Genomic DNA, 19,937 nt, shown 5'->3' with positions numbered 1-19,937 from the left:
GGAAATTGGAGACAAGCAGAAATAAATATAGAAGTAGTATTGTATAGTAACCAAGTACAAGCTTTAGTATCAGAGCTGAATTAAAATCCCAACTCTGATTCTTTTGGACCATTACTTAATTTCTTTATATCTTTTTCCTCATTTGCATTTCAATTCCATTTTGTCTGGTAGTAAACATTTATTATATTTTTGTTTGTCTAATAGCTATTTGTGCCATCTTTATTTTTATGCTTTGTTTGACACCTTGTTTGTTTCCCCCTTCCTCCAGTACTGGGGATTAAATCAGGGCCTCTGGATACTAGGCAAGAGCTCTACCATTGAGCTGCCTCCCCAGGTCTTAGCTTTGTTTCTTTTCAACGGCATAGCTGGGTGCTTTTGGTTTTAGCCCAATCAAAAAGTCTCAGTCTTGATAGTCTTGGTTTTATTTCTTCTGGCTTTTTTTTTTTTTTTTAACTTCCACCCCCACCATCCAGCTGGAATTCTCATTTCTTAGTGAGAAAACAAACAAACTTGCTGGGCTAGTGGTGCTCTTCAGTAATCCCAGTACTTTTTGAGGTTGAGGCAGGAGCATCACAAGTTCAAAGTGACCTCAGCAATTAACAAGAGCCTGTCTCAAAAAAAGGGGAGGGAGGAGGTGGGAGTGTAGCTTAATGGTAGAGCATCACAAGTACCACCACCAAAAAAAAAAAAAAGGTATGTGCAAGAAAAAACATACAACTTTAGAACAATCTATCATCTATAGAGAATATTTTAAAGTACTACAACTCATAGAATAAATTAACTTTCAATTCTTATTAAAATATTGAAACCTTTTATGTGTTAGCCTTCATTTTAAAAGATCACATAATCTGTACTTAGCAACTCATCCTAGCACTTACCAGCATGCTCGGAAATAACAAGAAAGTGCTATTTGCTATTTCAACATTGTTTGCCTATTCTCCGTATGACTGTTTACAGATAATTGTTTAAAGAAAGAGCTAATAGGATCTCCACTTCCTGGTAGAAAACAGAAGTGGAACAAAAGTTTGTCTAAGGAAATATTCTTCCTTGAAAAGATTATTTGGGGGAAAACCAGTTATTGCTATAATGATGTCTAGTTCGGTTGTGTTTTATAGTACAGCCTTAAGAACTATCTTTAATTTTCTGAGTCAAAATAATGATTATAATGATGACAGTTATGTTAAACTTCACTAAATGACTAGTAAGTAGAGAACTATTCTAATACTTTAAGTGTAATTATTCTATTGATCCTCACAGTGAATCTGAGGAAGGTCCTGTTTTTATCCATAACTTACCCTGACAGAACTGATCCCAGGGAGGTTAAGTAACTTACCTGTGACCATACTGGCTGGGAAAGTAGCTCAGTGGTAGAGTGCTTACCTAGCGTGTATGAGGATTCAACCCCCAGCACTGCACAAAATAAAACTATGATAACTATTACCATTTTGTCTCGGTGGAGGTCATACCAATTATATTCCCACCATAAGCATAAAAAAAAGATTTATACTCTGAGATAGACATGGTGATGCACATTCATAATCCTTATTGACTTGGGATGCTAAGTCAAGAGAATTGCAAATTCAAGGACGACCTCAGCAACTCAGCAACTTACCTAGGCTAGTACTCTACCCCAGCCCTGTATCTATCAAAATTTTTACTGTATATTACCTCTGACTCAGGAGTTCTACTTGTTCATGGACACACCCACATATTTACACAGAGATTTAGGATAATGTGTTATTCAAAATTTGAATTAGGTTACTAAATTGTTTTTAGCATTTTACTATCAATCAACAGTTAACGGTTTATATAAAATTAGGTGCACAAACAGTTGAACAGTATGTAGCCATTAAAAGGTATTGTTAGATTCATGTTTTCATGTGTTGCTATGAAAAGATCTCTAAGAGATGTTAAGACAGCAAAAGCATATAGTAGGTATACTGTGGTTCAATATGTGTGGGGTACATTTCTCAAAAGATGGAAATGGAATATAAGAGAGTCTGGGGTGGGAGGAAGACAATCATTTTTATCTTTTACTATTCTGTACCGTTTAAGCTTTAACAAGATCTATTGCTGCACATCTACCATTTTACATGAATTTAAATGTGTAGCATCATTAAAAGCCTGCTGTTAAGGTAATCCCATGTAGAAAATCCAGAAGGTATTTTGTGCATGAGTATGTGTGATCAAAGTAATTGCATCTCAGAATTATGTTCCCTGTCGGTCAACTTTTAAGGTGTGTTCTCAGTGTCTTTTGTTTATTCAGGCATTTAGTAAATATTGCACTCAACCCTTAACTATGTTTTTTCTTGAAGTAAATTTTAAACTTGAGCCTGGGAATTTCTTCAGAATAATGGACTTTAAAATTGGGAGGAACAGCCAGGAGAGGAGGCACAAACCTGTAATACCAGTGGCTTGGAAGGCTGAGGCAGGAGGATCACTAGTTCAAAGCCAGCCTCAGCAGAAGCAAGGTGCTAAGCAACTCGGTGACACCCTGTCTCTAAATAAAATACAAAAATAGGGCTGGGGATGTGGCTCAGTGGTTGAGTACCCCTGAATTCAATCCCCAGTACCTGCCCCCCAACACACAAAATAAATTGGGAGGAACTTAGAAGATGAGTTACCTCATCCAAAGCAAGAGAAGACTGAAATCTAAATGGACACATCTGTCCATCACTTGGCTGTTTGGAAAACCAGGCCTCTCATGTGCCAGTCCCAGCTCTCCCCATGTACCAGCAGAATGTTAGAAGGACAATTCACCTCAGATTTGTTGCCTTTTCTTTCTGCTGAAGTTACTTCAGATCTTTTTTAGTAGATTTGTGTCCTCAAATGATTAACTTTGGAAGGAGTTAATGCTATCAGAATGTGCTATCAGAAATATTCTGAATTTCTATTTTGTCTTTTAAAAAGCAACATTTTTTATTTATATGCCATAAGATTTATGCTCTAAATTTTGTATGGACACTTTTGCCTACAGTCTTCCTTCCTTCCTTCCTTCCTTCCTTCCTTCCTTCCTTCCTCCTTCCTTACTTCCTGGGATTTACCCCAGGGAAGCTTTTACTGCTGAGCTCTATCCCCAGCCCTTTTTATTTATATTTTATTTTGAGCCAGGGTCTCACTAAATTTCTGAGGTTGACCTTGAATCTGTGATCCTCCTGCCTCAGCCTTCCAAGTCACTGGGATTACAGGCACGTGTCACCATGCATGGCCCCATTGTTGAACAGTGTTTTTATTTTGTTCATGGTATCTGGGATGAAACCCAGGGCCTTGAGCAAGCTAGGCAAGTGCTATGCCACTAAGCTACCATCCCAAGCCTTTTCATTTTCATTTGATTTTAAGACAGGGTCTTGCTTGTATTGCTGAGGCTTACCTTGAACTTGTGATCCTCCTGCCTCAGCCTCCAAAGTGGCAGGGATTACAGGGTTGTGCTGCCACTCCATACCTGAACAGTGTTTTTTGAATAGTACTTTTCACCTGGCTGTGGATAGGCTTAGGTGTTATGTAAGTACATCATGAGCTCCTCAGACACCAGGTCAGCTGCCTACCTGGTGCCTCAGGTGGCATTGCTGACAGTGTGATAAACCTTTGAGGCACTTAATATATCCTTTTTTATTTAAGTATTTTCTCCCACATCCTTTTAATTCTTCCAGAATACCAAAGCTATGTTGAAAGAAATGTAGTCCTAGACTAGATGATATCACATTTTTTAAGAAAATGGACAGATTGTACTATTGATTTTGAGGGCATTCTGTCAATTTAAAGATTAAACCCAGAGCATGTGGGTTCCCTCAGGGTAGAATTCAATGCATCTTCTCTGACCTCCTTGTTGGCATATTAAATTATCCTGAAAACTAAGGGCACTTGTAGTATGCTCTTCTTGGGAATCTGAGGAAAGCAAGGCTAGACTTGGTCAGTGCAAGACCCATGTTTGTTAAATGTAGACCGCTCAGCCTTACAATTCGCGGTTTAAACCTGCCTGTGTTGGATCTCCGTTTTGCCCCATGTAGCCGCACGAGAAATCATATGGTTAGAAAAAGAAGAGCGAGCCAGACAGCACTATGAAAAGCACTTGGAAGAGCGGAAGAAGAAGCTGGAGGAGCAGCGGCTGAAGGAGGAGCGCAGGAGGGCTGCGGTGGAGGAGAAGCGGAGGCAGAGGCTGGAGGAGGACAAGGTGAGCGCCCCTCCGGGAAGGACATGGGAGGTTCCTGTTTGCAAGATGCTGTGCACTTCTGTGGAGCTTTGCAGTCAGGTGCTGGGATGCACTGGTTTCCAAGTAATCAGCGGTACCTGTGGCCAAGGTGCTAGGGAGGGTGGAGTGTGGGAAGCAGGTGGAGAATGGGCGGTTATTATTGCCATGGGAACTTGAAAAGCCCCGTTTCTCTGGTCTCCACCTCTGATTTATTAATGTTCAGTTCATCTCATCTGTCCTGAAGTGTTAAGAATACTCCAAATAATTGGGTTTCAGTAGGGCCTAACCATTTATAACCATCTTCATATAGATGTCTCATTTAATCATTACTTAACCTTACCTTAATATCTGTTTTTGCACAAATGGAAATTGAGATTCAGAATGGTGAAGTCACACAGATTATATAGCTCACTGATTTGTGGACTCAGGATTATGTACATCCTTAGATTCGGAACTCCTTTTTTAAAATATGGTACCAGCCAGGCACAGTGGTGTACACCTATAATTCCAGATACTGGGGAAGCTAAGACAGGAGGATCACAAGTTCAAGGCCTACCTGGGCAACTTAATGAGAACTTGTCTCAAAATAAGATTTTTTAAAGGGCTGGGGATGTAGCTCAGTAGTAAAGTGGCCCCGGGTTCAGTTTAGTACAAAAATTTAAAATGAGATAACAGGGGGCTGGGGATAAAGCGGAGTCATACAGTGCTTGTTCAACATATTCAAGGCCCTAGGTTTGATCTCTTGCACTGGGGGGGGGGGGGAGTGTTAGTGTATCTTTTAAGCATCCATTTAAAGCCCAGACATACACTGCCAGGACTGAGTGTGTAGAGAACAGCATCACACCAAGAAGCAAGGATATTTGAGTTCCTGCTGTATATCAAGGGCTTTATGATATTCCTACTTTCAGGCAAGGTGTAGACATCAGCAAGTAGCTTAGGAGTGGTGGCATGGAGGGTTAGGTAGTACCCCTCACTCCACTCTGCTTAAGTTGTAAAAATTTCAAACAATCTGGTTGAATCTAACCGCTGGCTCCTCTGTTCCATTTCAGGAACGCCATGAAGCAGTTGTACGACGTACAATGGAAAGGAGCCAGAAGCCAAGGCAGAAGCCTAATAGGTGGTCGTGGGGAGGCTCCCTCCAAGGGAGCTCTGGCATCCACAGTGCAGGTAAACACCCAGAGGCCACTTTAAAGCATCCTTTTTGTTCTTTCCCTGGATGGTAAAAGTGCATATGCTTCTTTTTTCTAAATCTGTTTGCAAAACAAAAAATCCTTCTGAAATCATTAAACTGTCATTAAATCTTCCTCTGAGGATAAGAGGGTGATGGAGGTAAGAAGATAAGGTCTTGTCCCTTAACATGAACTACTTTTCTCATGTGTTACAAAATTCCTTAAAGAAGAATCTGTTCAACGTTACTAAAACTAACTAGTCTTGACTTTGTTTTAGTCATTTATTTGCATGAGTGTTACAAGGATTATGGAGCAAGTTAATGCATATCTTTTATGGAGTAAGTTAACCTATATTTTTTATGGAGTAAGTTAACCCATTTTATCTTTTTCTCTAGAAGAATCATAGTAATACAGATCAAAATTGACACTGAGTTTGTGCATTCTGACCCTAAAGTGTACACCACACTAATTCTTTGACAGAAAGTATGCAGCTGTCTTAAGAAAAGTTAGAAATAGTAGTAGATGTCTAAGCTATTTCTTCCTTCAATGAACATGAGATCATACCAAAATTAGACTTAGTGAAAGGCTTTATGCTTGTACTGTAAATTCAACACACCTTGAATTTTACATAGTATTTCAGTTCTTGTTCATTTGTGTCTATTTATTTATTTATTTATTTTACTTTGAAAATCATGTCTTAACGTTCTGTCCCCAGGTGGTTTTGTTGAGTCATCATTCACCTTTCTCGATTTAGCAGGCCTCGACCACCACTTCACAGCTTTGGGTGGTACTAGAAAATCTGGTACAAACATCCCTGTGATTGCTGACTGCCTGACTGTAGCTGGCACCGCAGCCCTAGGGCCGGTCTATTGATAGCTGAGCCATCACTATGTAGTCATAATGCATGCTTGCTGTCCTCCTGCATAGACCTCATCTGGGATTGGCACAGCATTTCTTAAGTGTGGTAATATGACTCAGGTGACTTAAAGGTGTTGAAATAATTACATGTGGCATGTTTGCTTTCTCTTCAAATGACCATTTTGGATAAAATCTTTTAAAAATGTTTTTTTCAAGGCTGGAGATATAGCTCAGTGGTAGTGGGCTTGACTAGCATGCTCGAGGTCCTGGGTTAAATTCCCAGCACAATCCAAAATTTTAAAAAAAGAAAAAAATTTGAATTTAGCCAAAAAATTATCTGGGACCAAAGTACATCCAGTTTAGCTCTCCACACCCTCTTTCCTTACTACTGTAACCACTTGCAGTTTTATCTAAGTAACTATGAAGTTTTATTTGTTTGTTCTCTTCTGTTTCATTCCAAATGTTCTGTGTATCTTCTGTAATCCTTTGATGAACATCACCATAGTTTACTGTCCCATAACAGTGAAACAAATTCAAAAGCACTTCTCCCCCTTTGTTCTTCACCACCCTGTGGTATTTGGTGGAGCACATATCAAATTTGTGACCATAGAGATCATTTACATGTGATGTTTCATTCTAGGGAGAGTTTTGCATATATATTCCATGCAGAAAAAAATTGTCATGGCATATTTTTTAGAATCTTATTTGTTTTTTAACTTGGCTTCATGCTTTACACATGTTTGACAGAAATCCACCCTGTTAATAGATTTGTCCAACATTTTTGAGGTAAAATAAAGCTTCTTAGCCTTAATTCTTGCTTCCACACTCAGAAGTTAAAATATGACCTTTTTTTCTGCCACTTAGAACAAAATAAACTGGTGCTGCATTTGTGAACTGTTAGATAAAATCTATTTTTATAAGAGCTGTGAATTAGAGCAAATTACTGCTCTATTTGAACACAGACGTTTGTCTAAAAATAATTGGAATTTGCTGAAGTTCTTAGAGACTAGAGCTTGATCTGGAGAGCAACAGCTGGGTCTCATTCCAAATACACTTCACTTTTATGGCAATGCCTGAGGTAGGACGCCTCCTCAGTATTTACTGACCGACAGACAGATCCTAGAGCCTGTCTGCATGAAAATTAGTGTCTTATACAACTGCTAGCACATCTATTAGCACCAGTCTAAAAATTTTATCCTTTTGAAAACTGATTCATTATAAATCCTTTTGTGAATTTTTTTGTTCAGTGAGAAAAATAAATTAATAAAAGTTGTCTTACATATCAAGTCAGAAAATACATTCATGGCATAGTTCAGTAATTTTAACCATTAGATATTTTACCACTCACAGCATTTTGGAGGGATAGGAAGACCTAGTCTAGCTAATTTTTTCCTTTTACTCTGAAACAGAAGTGAATTTTTTAATGCACTATGGAGAATCTGCCTGAAGATAGGCATGCATATGACATAATTTCCCTCCAACTGAAGCTTATTGTATAAAGAGCAGTACCAGAAAATATGTTGCTATCGAATCACCTGGAAGTGACTTTCATTCTCCTTCCTTGTGCCCATCATGAGGATGTTCCTTTTAATGTTTTCCCTAAATGTTGTCATCATTGGGACAGCCCCAAGAACCCCACTTACATTTACAGTTAAGTGTAAATGTAAGACACAGAAATGGTGTTTGATGTCTTTTTTTTAATAAAATCATTTCAACCATATGAATAAATCCCAGTTGAAAATAGAAATCCATAGCCAGGTGTGGTGGCACATGCCTATAATCCCAGCAGCTCAGGAGGTTGAGGCAGGAGGATCACAAGTTCCAGACCAGCCTCAGCAACTTAGCAAGGTCTATGCAACTTAGACCCTGTCTCAGAATTAATAAAGGGTTGAGGATGTGGCTCAGTGGTAGAACACCTCTAGGTTCAATTCCCTTTACCAAGAAAAGAAATATGAGATGCTAATGGAAGACTTGCTTATCACCAGTACATCATCCATAATAGTCAAAAACTTATTCCTTGGGGGGAAGTTTTTTGCACAGTGTTACTGCCGCAGTTCATTAGACCAATGGGAACTGAGTTTTGAAGGGTCTGCTTTAGTTTTAGTTTCCAACAGTAGAAAATAAAACACAACAAAACTTCTTTAACTTAAATTATTTTAGATCAGAACATACACTTTCCTCCTGGACACATTTATGATGAGATTTTTAGACTTTTATTATAGGTAATATTATTTGGGGAATATAACTTGTGCTGACAAGCATGATTACAACTTGGTTCCACTGTACCAGCAGCAGTTTAACAGAGCTGATTTTTGTCTTTTATGTAGCTACTTCCCTTTTGACTTGAACTGTTAAGAATTATTTTTAAATTATTTGCAGGATGAACAATAATACTTATCAGCTTACAAAGATTCTTATTTTAATTACATTGCTGTTGATTTTGTTGGGCAAGTTTTTGCCCTGATTATCCATTTGTAGGCCACACTAAGCTCATGGGGCACTAAAGTGTGGTTATTCGTAGACCTTTATGAAAGAAAGGATGTATGGCCATCCTTTCCACACCAAGAGCATTTCTTTGTCTTTCTTGTTCTTAAAACCTTTCTTCTTTAATGAACTGTAATGCCTGGCTGGTTTTTTTGTTTTGTTTTGTTTTGTTTTGTTTGTTTGTTTGTTTAAAAAAGCATCAACAGCTAAACAGAATCTGCTGTGTTTTTTCCCAGTGTTTGCAGTATATTTTACCAGCACCATCACCACCCCATCGTTCCTACCTTCAGAAATGATTAAGCCATTCACTTTATGGTCCTCTTTTTGCTTCATAGTCTGTTATTTTCATAGCCCTTTATTGGCCCTCCTTTTGTCTTCATTCACTTGTTATAACAGTATCCTTGAGTTTCAAACTGGTGCACTGAATATTTATTCTGTAAGAAAAAAAAATGAATTTTATTTCAAGCCTTTAAGTTACCTTTAGCTTGTCCACTTAGAAAACTGTGCTATTATGAAAGATCTAGAAATAGAGCTGAAAGCATTCAATGCTAGTTTCTCCTTCCTTCAGTGAGCTAGGAAAATTGCAATCCTGCATGCTGGCTGTCAATTAGCATTATCTCCATTTGTTTTAGATCCAGACAGGAGGTCAGTTTCCACCATGAATCTTTCGAAACATGTTGATCCCGTCATTAGCAAGCGGCTCTCCTCCTCATCTGCAACTTTACTAAATTCTCCAGATAGAGGTACAGTCAAAAGGAAAACAAAAAAAGTGTTATGTTATTTACTTAATGCTTTTTTTTCTGGATGTTTACAGATGAAAATAAGCATCTGAAGTTGCTTTCCCTACGTTTCTTAAATAGGAAGAAAAAAACAGAGTAAAAAAGCAATAAACGGCTGAACAGAATTTTCCTTGCGACAAGAACTTTCTCATTTTAGAACGTGGCTGAATGATTGCATTTAGCAGTGATGAAATCGGTGCTGCTCTCAACTTTTTAGTAGATGAGTTTACAACTCCAGAAATCACCCACTTATCCACCAAAATGCAAATGGTCTTTGTTATGAACATTTCTTTTACTTCAATCATATTGTCTATGGCTTTTCATCTGTACCTTGGGAATTCCAGGCTCTGACTTTCCAAAGGAAACTTTAAATGATTCACGTTGGTAGATTTCATTTTGCTATTTATTTCCCACTTAACCAAGCATGCCTTTCTTATGTGTGTGATTGGTTTTTGGTACTCATTCATTTACTCCTGGGGATTTGACCCAAATTCAACAATATCATCATCATTACAGCCTCCTGAAAAGTTCAGTAATCATATAATCCTTCAGTTAACATCTTGGTTTTAAGTTTTATTCATCCTATGGATTTACAGTACATGAATGTTGAATTATTTATAAAGTAAAAGTTTTATTTTTCATACATCATGGAAGGAACAATAAGCTTTTAAGATAAGCTACTTGTTTTATGTGGCTAAAATGATTTTAAATAAAACCAAAGAATTACTGTGCAGTATAAAAGCACATAATTGTTAAAAATTACAAATTATGGTTACCTCAAGTACTTTATGAAGAAACTGGGAAAGTTTCAGTGTTTATAATCTTTAAAAAATGTAACGTGTGCATGTTCTGTATGTGTGTATGTGTATTCATATATTTTGTATTGTATAAAAGTTGTTATGGTATTATTGTAATGTATAATATTATGAGTGTTGATGTTACTTCATAATTAATCTCATAAAGTGATAAATGTTGGAACAACTTCCTATTCTTTCCTTTCTAACCAAAACCTTTCCTTTAAAAAAATTAGACATACAGTCAAATTAGGGGCCTTTTGTGTTAAAGTGTTAATTAAATTTTCTTAGCTGGGCATGGTGGCACATGTCTGTAACCCCAGTAATTTGGGAAGCTGAGGCAGGAGAGCAAGGCCAGCCTCAGCAACTTGGCAACATCCTATCTCAAAATAAAAAATAGAAAGGACTGAGGATGTAGTTCAGTGGTAAAAAGCCCCTGGGTTCAGTCCCCAGTACTGCTAACCAACTAACTAAATAAATAAATAAATAAAATGTCTTTCACAAATATCCTTTATTTTCAAACTTGTTCCCTTAATGTAATGTAAAATAGAACACTGAATGCTATTCTTATACTTGTCTATTCACCTTTGGAATGGGTCACATTATGAGCTGTTTAACTTCATACTTTTTTGGTGCCAGGGATTGAACCCAGGAGTGCTTAATCACTGAGCCACATCCCCAGTCCCACAATCAGGATTTTATAGTACTTTTATCTTAAGCCTGACTTACTTGCAAAATTAAAGTGAGGATTGAGACGGGTAGTAAACTGGTCAATGTCCTGTCCACATCTCTGTGGAATGACAATGCTGAATTGTCTTTCTTGATTAGAAATAAGATGATATCTTATGGATTCTGTATGATAGTAACTAATTGGATAGTCTTAAGATAATATCTTAGAAACCATATTACCTAGATCATCTGTGCCTAGATCATGTGCAGCAGTTGGGGTAATATTCTCTCAGGGGTTGAGAGCCTGACTTAATGTCCCACAGGCTAATTACTGTAGAAGAGTGATTAGAATGAAGTCCCCAGCTCCTTACTGTGCAGCTGCTATGTTGTGTCTGCAGTTCTCCCCCTTCCTGGGTGTCCTTCCTGAGGTTACTTCTGTGCTTTTTTTCTTTAGATATGTTAGAAATTATCTAGTAAGCCCCCGTCTCAAAATTAAAACTAAAAAGAGCTGGGGATATAGCTCAGCAGCAAAGTGTTTCGGGTTCAATCCCCAGTACAAAGAAAAAAAGAATTGGAATTAAGACACCAGGGTAAACGAACGTTCAATAACCAGTTTACATCTGGGGCCAGGAAACTGCTCCTTGAATCCTGGTGCAGGACGAGAAAGCTGAACATTAAGCTGTGCTAGGAGAAGCAGAGGGAGAGCACTGAATTTGAGAGTTTTGCTTCTCTGCCTGCTTTTCAAAAAACAAAAACTGTAAATGAGTTCCTGGCCTACCTGATCAGAGATGCCTAGAAGGGCTTTCTAGGGTATAAAAAATTGTTTGTTTTGTTTAACAAAACCCACATTTGGATAGTGAGAAGCTTAGGGTCTTTCAGTAAGAATAGAAGTTATTTTGAGTTTGAATTTCTCTGATTTATAAATATTTCTTATCTGTTACCCTTTTTTGAAGTTATGCCTTATTATCTCATTAAAAAGCATGCTTATTGCCGGGCACAGTGACACATGCCTATAGTCCCAGTGACTCAGGAGGCTGAGGCAGGAGGACTGCAAGTTCAAGGGCAGCCTCAGCAACTTAGTAAGACCCTGCCTCAAAATAAAAGGCTGGGATGTAGCTCAGTGGTAAAGTGCCACTGAGTTCAATTCCCGCATACAGAAAGAAAGAAAGAAAGAAAGAAGGAAGGAAGGAAGGAAGGAAGGAAGGAAGGAAGGAAGAAAGGAAATATATAAATATATATATAAATAAAAATACATACACACACACACACTCACAAACACACACATACTGAATTAATAAATTAGAAACCTTTGTAGACAAATATGTCAAGAGGTTATATGCTTCTCAGTCTTAAAACTGATTTAAAATGAGGATCTGAAGACAACAAGACTGATTGTCAACTGAAATGCATCCTAACAGTTCTATTGGTTATTAAATATATTGAAACATTGTCATATCATTTAATAAATAGACATTTCCCCAAATGTATTTTCATAGGCGCTCCAAAGCTAGTAGAAGCCAGTCACAGGTCTGTACCTATGTCCTATAGATTTTTGAAATGCTTTGATTATCTGAATCTAGCGTTACATGGACTGAGAAGACTACCTGGCTTTAAGGAAAACTGATTATTAAAGATTTCTATAATTGCTACAGAATGTTGATATATTTCCATTAAAAGTACATATCACCTGGAGCCACTCATGGTGGGGCACAGCTGTAATCCCAGCCACTCAGGAGACTGAGATAGGAGAATCGCAAGTTCAGGGACAGCCGCAGAAATTTAGCAAGACCCTGCATCAAAAAACAAAAATGAGGATGTAGCAAGATGGTAAAGCACCCTTGGGTTCAATCCCAGTACAAAACAAACCCCCAAAGCCAGTGTATGTCACTTTTTTAATTTTTTTGTTGTTGTTGTAGGTGGACACAATGCCTTTATTTTTGTTTGTTTATTTTTTATGTGGTGCTGAAGATCAAACCCAGTGCCTCACCCATGCTAGGCAAGCACTCTGCCACTGAGCCCACCCCCAGCCCCTATATATCACTTTTAAGCTACCCACTTAACCAGTTCAAAAAAGAACAATGGAAAGTTTGAACAGAATAAGAATGAAATTGCCTACTCTTTGCTTAAAATTAGTCAATACACGTTCCCCCTAGAATAAATCAGAGGACACATTAGTGGACCTCAAGCCAAATTCTGCCCAGAGCATTGTTATATTTAACCTGAACAGTGCTTTTTCTTGCTTTAATTAAAATTGATTGCTAATATTTAAAATATAAAAGACTTCATATAACATTTAGTTTTCCTCCTCCTAATATATAAAATATATATATCAAAATTTAAGTGTTTAAATAGGGCCAATACCATAGAGTTCCATAAGTGTCAATGCCTCTTCAGCTTTTTAATCTTAAAATCAGGACTCTGTAGGTGGAAAAGAACAATGAACTAACTGTCCTTTGTGAGCACCTACTACAAGGTTATCTCTCCTCTGGAAGGCAGTAGGTGTGAGTGTGGTACATGTTGAAGCCTGATTCCTCTAGCACCATCTTTCATTCAAAGTGTTAAGATTTGCTTTACATCAAAGTTAAAGTGGTCTCATAATGATCTTAATTTGAAGCAAATTCTGTCATTGATGCCCTAGAGACTCAAAGAAGTAGAGTAATTGAACTTCTTAATGGAGAAAAGAGAAAAAGACATCTTTTCCATCATCCTTCATCTCTGCAATTTTAAGCTACAGGCATTCAATAGTTTTTCTAAGAAAAGGAAGTGTTCATCTTTCTTTCCTTTTCCATCCATTGAACATATAGTTCTGTCAAAGATTTTTAATTAATCATAATCCCTTTTCTTCCATTGCTTTTATTCTGAGAGTGTGTTCTAATTTTAGGTTGCATTATCCTATTTTGTTGTTACATTACACTCTCACTACCCTACTAGTTGATGATAGTACTTCCCCATGGTGTTTTCTACTAACTTTAACGATTGCAATTTCTATAGCAGATCGTTTTCATTAACGTCTTAATGCCAGATAATAATTAATTTTACCAAAAAGACTTCTAAAAAACAGAAAATCCAATGAATAATTCACTAATTCTTAAATTCACTAGAGCTTTCATCAAAATAGTCACTCTTTTTAAAATAAAATCAGGTAATTAGGGAACTGACTGGAAGTTGATTCTTCCTTCCAAATAGAAGCAAATATTTTAAAGTAACAATACTTAGCAGTATGTGGCTTTTGTTATCTAAAAATTATTTCCTAGAATTTAAGAGCCCTTCCAAACACCTGCTCCAGAGGCAAAGGATTCTTACATCTGAGGTTTATGAATAGAAGTGACCTTGTCAGGCAAAGACTTTCAAGTGACTTAAGGGTGCATTCTAAAACAGATTAGAATGTAATGCTATTTGTAGAAGTTTGCAAACTTCTTTACTAGTATTTTTGGAAAATACCTTCTATATTTTCATGTGCTATCATTGAAAGCTAACATAAAAGCAAAGTAAATAACTTATAATTAGCATGCATTTCCTAACCATGGCCTTGCTGGGCCCCAGGATAATGTGAAGCCATATATTGTTGCATTATTTTAACTTTGTTTTCGAGATTCTTCAGGCACCCACTACTAATTGTCAAGATTATGCTTACGTTGAATTTTGGCTTTTCTGTTTCATTTTATCTTGCTTCAGCCTTAGCCTTAATCCTCAGCCAAAATTTTTATATTGTTGCCAAACAGGAATGTGAAAAAACCTGGCTTGCTGAATGGAAAGGTCAGAAGGAGTCCCATGCAGAAATTTGCATGAGTCTTCATTTTATTTTATCTAACCCCATCCTCCAGTTGTTCACATAGTGATTCATGGAAATCTAGCATAGTCTAATGGGAGTGTTCTCTATATTTTGTATAAATCTGGTTTTTCATTCCTGCCAACAGCTCTGTTGGGATTTATTATTCAAGGTACTTAGGAAGCCCTGTGGCTGAGGTGTGTACCATCAGTCCATTGCCCATCCAGATGTCCATCTGATAGGTCTACCCTGGAATTGTTCATACGTGTCAAAACAAATGTAGTTGGATGATATTTCTGTTTTGAGACCTATTGACTACTAAAGGAGAGTGATTGGCAAAATCTGCAACTAAACTTTTTAAGAGGCTACTGTAAAATTAACCTTAGTGGAACAGCTTTGTGGAAGCACTTTTGTGGAGCAGCTGCTACTCTTGGAAATGGTTTCTGTTTCTCTGACTTATGGCCAGCTGTCCTCCCTGGAGAGCTTGGTGTCTCACAAAGACCAGGCCTTTGGAGCTGATAGGTATGATGTGGTGCGCCCCCTTGACCCTGGAAAGAATGCTTCTAACATCTTGCTTATGTGGTGACGTTTAGCTCGCCGCCTGCAACTCAGCCCCTGGGAAAGCAGCGTTGTTAACAGACTCCTGACGCCCACACACTCGTTCCTGGCCAGAAGTAAAAGCACAGCAGCCTTGTCTGGAGACACAGGTAAAGCCGTCCAGGTGGAACTCTCCTGGTGAGGTAAAGTCCTCCTTGCAGAGCCTATCTGCACTGCTTACCTCTATTTTTCCTGATGTGTGCTTCCCTCTGCTCCGGTGGAATTGTTAGTTAGGTTGGTTTCATGCCCCTGACATTGTTTCCTCTTACTGTCCACCTTAGCATCTTATGTGGACACCAGTCACCAGGCAGATAGAGGAAGCCCCTCTGGTCAAATGGCTTCAGCTTGCTCTGCTCTTTAGGCTACCAGAATAAAAGTATCCCTTACCATTCTTTCTACCCCTGTATCTCAGCATGTGATCAAAGATAGACATTATTTAATATTTAATACCAATACGTGGACTCAGGAATAAAATCAAAGCACAGACCTGTGATTTAAGCACAGAGCTTTGTAATGTGGCTGTGGTTACTGCTTATCCTTCCTGCCAGTCTCTTGTGTGTAATCTAGGAACAGAACCCTTACAAACTCTAAAGAGTTGTGGAGAAGGATAATTAGCATGTACAGAATATAATTATAGAGTCATATTCATTGAAAATATATAGAACATACCTACAACAGGCTATTATAATTCTCTACTTTTTAAAATATAAAACATGCTGAATGAGCCAATTGGCTCATTCACTTAATGAGAAATTAGTGTACAGCTTCCATGTAATTGGTAAGAAAATTCTACATTAGGCTTTTGGTATCACTACTCCCATGGTGAGTTGATTTAGATTTTCCCAAATCTCTTTGGGTACAGTTGGTACATCTATGTAACCCATCTAGCCCTCATCTTTGACACTCAGGAAATTGTGTACCCTCTTTCAAATATTACCTTTAAAAATTCTTTATCTCTGCAGCCTACTCATGTGCATTAGCTAACTTTACCAGTAATAATCCTTGGTGCTTTATGGGGTCTTTCATCTATAGTGCCCAATGAGCTAATGAGCATCAACTCTGCTTCTCATAGCACCCCTGGAGTCAGTCTAGGGAGCAGGCATGGACATTCCCAACTCCCATGGAAAGCAAATGTACTTGCAATAAAAGACTTTTACCAGAGCTGCTTAGAAAGTGGCTGGACTAGATCTTAAATGTGCTCACCTCTCCCTCTTCAAAACCATGTGGTGTTTTGTGTCCGGCTGTGCAATCACCAGCTGGACCACAGTGGTTTTTTTTTTCTTTTCCTGTAAAAAAAATTTTTTTGGAGCTGTCGTCCTACATTTAAGACTTTTTGGAAGGAAAAGTATAGTAGATCTCAAGATAGTATATACCTATGATTCACAAGTCATGAAAGCTTTTCTTCATGTTGAAGAACATGTCAGACTGCTTCTCTGTCCTGCTTCATGGGATCTCCGTAGTTTATGACCATCCATCATGCATCCAAACCTCCACATTGTATGTCATGCTCTGCTTAAAGACTGCCTCAAAGCTAGAAAATTATCTTCGCTGTTTCTGTCATCACTAACTTTTGCCAATTCTTTAGCTCTTCCTCTAGCCTTCCAACACCATCTCCTCATTTTCCACCCAATTTACTCACCCGCCTGTCTTTCCACCTTGTTCTTCATTGTTACGCCCAGTCAGGGTGCTTTCTATCTGCAGATTGGCTCTTTACTTTGCTGCTGTTCTGTTTTCCTTTTCAACAAAAAATACTTTTTTTTTTAAAGTGTGTAATAGCACATAGCCTTACTGAGTTACCTGTTTTGTTAGTCTATTCCATAGATCATTGTCGCTTTTTGCATTGATGTGGCTTATGTTTAATGAATCAAAACTCTTGATTTTTACAAAAATTTCCATTTGTAATTATATGTAAATATGTCTTCCAGTTGTCTTTCCAAAGACACTTTTTTTGTTACGCTTATTTTTCCATGTATCTCATTGATTATTCTTTTCTGCCTTTCCATCTTAGTTTGTCTCTTGACTTCCTCTTATTCTCAATTGCCTTTGGCAAAAGGATGAGCTACATCCATAATAGGGGTTACACTAGTAGATTAAAACTGCTGTTCTGACCTCTAGGGTGTTTGGTGATTGCAGACTCTCTAAACAGGGAATAGAGCCATTGAGAATTAAAATCCAAGTCTCATGCCTCTCCTTTGCAGCCATTACTGTAGGTTGACTTCTCCGTGTGTGTGTGTGTGTGTGTGTGTGTGTGTGTGTGTTTTGGGGGGTGGGGGGACGTGGAGAACATTTAAAATATATGTGACTAGTGAACTCAGAATTAAAGAAACTGGTACATGTAAAATGGTTAGAAGATACAGTAGGCCTTCAGTGTTAATATTATATTATGCAAATTTTCTGTTCTCTGTGCTGCTCTTCAATCACTTGAACTGTATTATCATTGCTTGGCACCCACTATTTCATATAGAAGATCTTGCATGGGTTAAATTAATACACACTTATTACCAGCCTTAGCAACTTAATGAGACCCTGTTCAAAACAGAAAAAAAGAGGAGGGGCTGTGTGATGTAGCTCAGTGATAGAACACCCTTGGATTCAACACCCCATACTGCAGAAAAAGAAAAATTATTTCCATACAGTTTCCCCTGTGATTTAAATAAAGAAAAAAAAAGCACAAAATTATAAGAGGTTTTCCTTCCCTTCCTCACAACACAAATCCATCCTTCACAGTAAGTTAAGGTCATAAGTAAAGCTTTATGTTGTTTCCCATGTGATATGCACATATTGCTTTAAGAACCAAGGGAATGCAAAACATTTTAGTTTATCCTGAAGAAATAGAATTCTTTTTTCAGATGATGAAAAAAAAAGAGTACAGTTTCTAGTCTATTACAATTCACTGATAACTAGAAGATACTACAAGGCATTAAATAAAAGAACACATTAATAAACATGCAGTCTAGGGCTGTGGATGTAGCTTAGTGGTAGAGTGCTTGCCTAGCAAGCATGAGGTCCTGGATCTGGTCCTAATACTGCCAGTGGGGAGGCAAGCTGATCAACTTTCTGACTCCACATTAAATCAAAATAACAAACATTTTTAAACTCTAATTCTAAAATTAATAATTTTAACTGGGCATGGTAGCACATAACTGGGCATGGTAATCCCAGTAACCTAAGAGGCTGAGGCAGGAGGATCATGACCTTCAGACCAGCCTGGGCCACTTAGACAGGTATTAAAAAGGCCTAGAATGTAGCTCAGTGGTAGAGAGCTCCTATGTTCAATCTCCAATACCACACACCCACACACTCTCTCATGAATGAAAATATATATATATATATATAGAGAGAGAGGGGGGGGGGGAGGGAGAGAAAGTACCTCAGATTTGCCTTTTGAACTTTGGGCTATTTTGTTTTTGTTGTTTGTTTTGGGGATTGAACTCGGGTTATTGTATTTCAAGACAGCCCCACAGTAAATGGCCCAGTCCAACCTTTAGCTTTCAATCCTCCTGCCTCAGCTTCCTCAGTAGCTGGGATGGTAGGTATGCACCACTATGGTGGGTGTACTTTTGAGTGTTTAACTTACTAATACAGTTAACATTTGGCTGGCCTGACACAGTAATCTCCGTCAGCACCTCTCCATCTCTCTCTCCCCGCCTCACTCCCTCCCCATCTCTTCCCCTCTCCCTCTTCCCACCTCTCCCCTTCTCTCATGCCAGGTTTGAACCCAGGGCTTCATGTGTGCTAGGCAAGTGCTCTACCACTGAGCCACCTCCCCAGCCTCATGCTAGTCTTTTTTACAAAGGGTTGCTACAATGGCTAGAGTTAAGTAAAGTAATTTTATAACCTGGTCCAAATGCTTTTTTTTTTTTTTTTTTTTGCTGGAAAGCAGCATTTCTGCATGAGATCTGAAACTGGACCTTGAACTTTAGTGTCCCCACTTTTGATATGTATGTGGTGTTACATAAATTTCTTTAAATCATTATTTCTCAGAATAACTTGATGAATGACAGTGTTCCTTTGAAGGTGAATGGTCAGAAACTATGTAGATTTTCAAAAAACTTTCTATCTTGAGTAAAAAAATGTAAAAGCTACTCATGACTCAATGTTATTTTTGGCCATCTTAACATATTTATGTTCTTTTCACCATTTTAAGTAGTTACAGCCCATCTTCCCATAAGTTCTGCTGCTGCTGCTGCCTATGAAATATTGAATGCCTTTGCTTTTGGAGAAACCCAGAAGCATGTGTTGGTTTGCCTTTAAATAGATAAGACATTTACAGAATTCTTTTCTGGAAATGATTACTTATACCTATAACAAGTCTTAACACCTGGTAAGACTTGGTCTTTTAACATACTTAAAATTCAGATTCCTTCCCCCTGCAACTGGCTGTTGAACTTGACCCATGAAATAGTTGTAGTTTATCTTGCTTGCCTGATTGCATGCTTCTTCTCTTTCTACCTTTTTTTTTTCCGTCTTAAGGATGATTAGAAAAAATCTGATTGCAAGCTAGTCCTATAAAACTCACCTATATCATTAATGCAACATTTTACCAGAACCATTTGTTCAAAGGAATGTCAGATCTTGGCTCTCTGTAACAACTAAATTATATCTACATCTTTAATCAGCATTTAAATA

The 19,937-nt window shown here is 37.9% G+C and overlaps 1 protein-coding gene across 9 annotated transcripts in view; it reads left to right on the top strand.

Annotated features, from left to right (window-relative positions):
• Window positions 1–19,937, top strand: part of Map7 (microtubule associated protein 7) — a 175,748-nt gene that overhangs the window by 130,105 nt on the left and 25,706 nt on the right. For 7 of the 9 annotated variants that reach the window (XM_058581462.1, XM_058581474.1, XM_058581452.1 and 4 more), the window contains 4 exons: window positions 4,008–4,171; window positions 5,239–5,356; window positions 9,333–9,443; window positions 15,305–15,418. In XM_058581462.1, the coding sequence (XP_058437445.1) occupies window positions 4,008–4,171; window positions 5,239–5,356; window positions 9,333–9,443; window positions 15,305–15,418 (507 nt within the window). The remainder of the gene's footprint in view (window positions 1–4,007; window positions 4,172–5,238; window positions 5,357–9,332; window positions 9,444–15,304; window positions 15,419–19,937) is intronic. The other 2 variants (XM_058581463.1, XM_058581468.1) reach the window with 1 other exon arrangement.

The sequence above is a fragment of the Marmota monax genome, unplaced genomic scaffold, assembly GCF_021218885.2.
Source record: "Marmota monax isolate L192 unplaced genomic scaffold, Marmota_monax_Labrador192_F-V1.1 WCK01_AAM20220418_F8-fsc00030, whole genome shotgun sequence".
In the NCBI taxonomy this organism is placed as follows: Eukaryota; Metazoa; Chordata; class Mammalia; order Rodentia; family Sciuridae; genus Marmota; species Marmota monax.
Note: the sequence above shows the minus strand (reverse complement) of the source record. Positions and strands in the feature narration are given on the sequence as shown.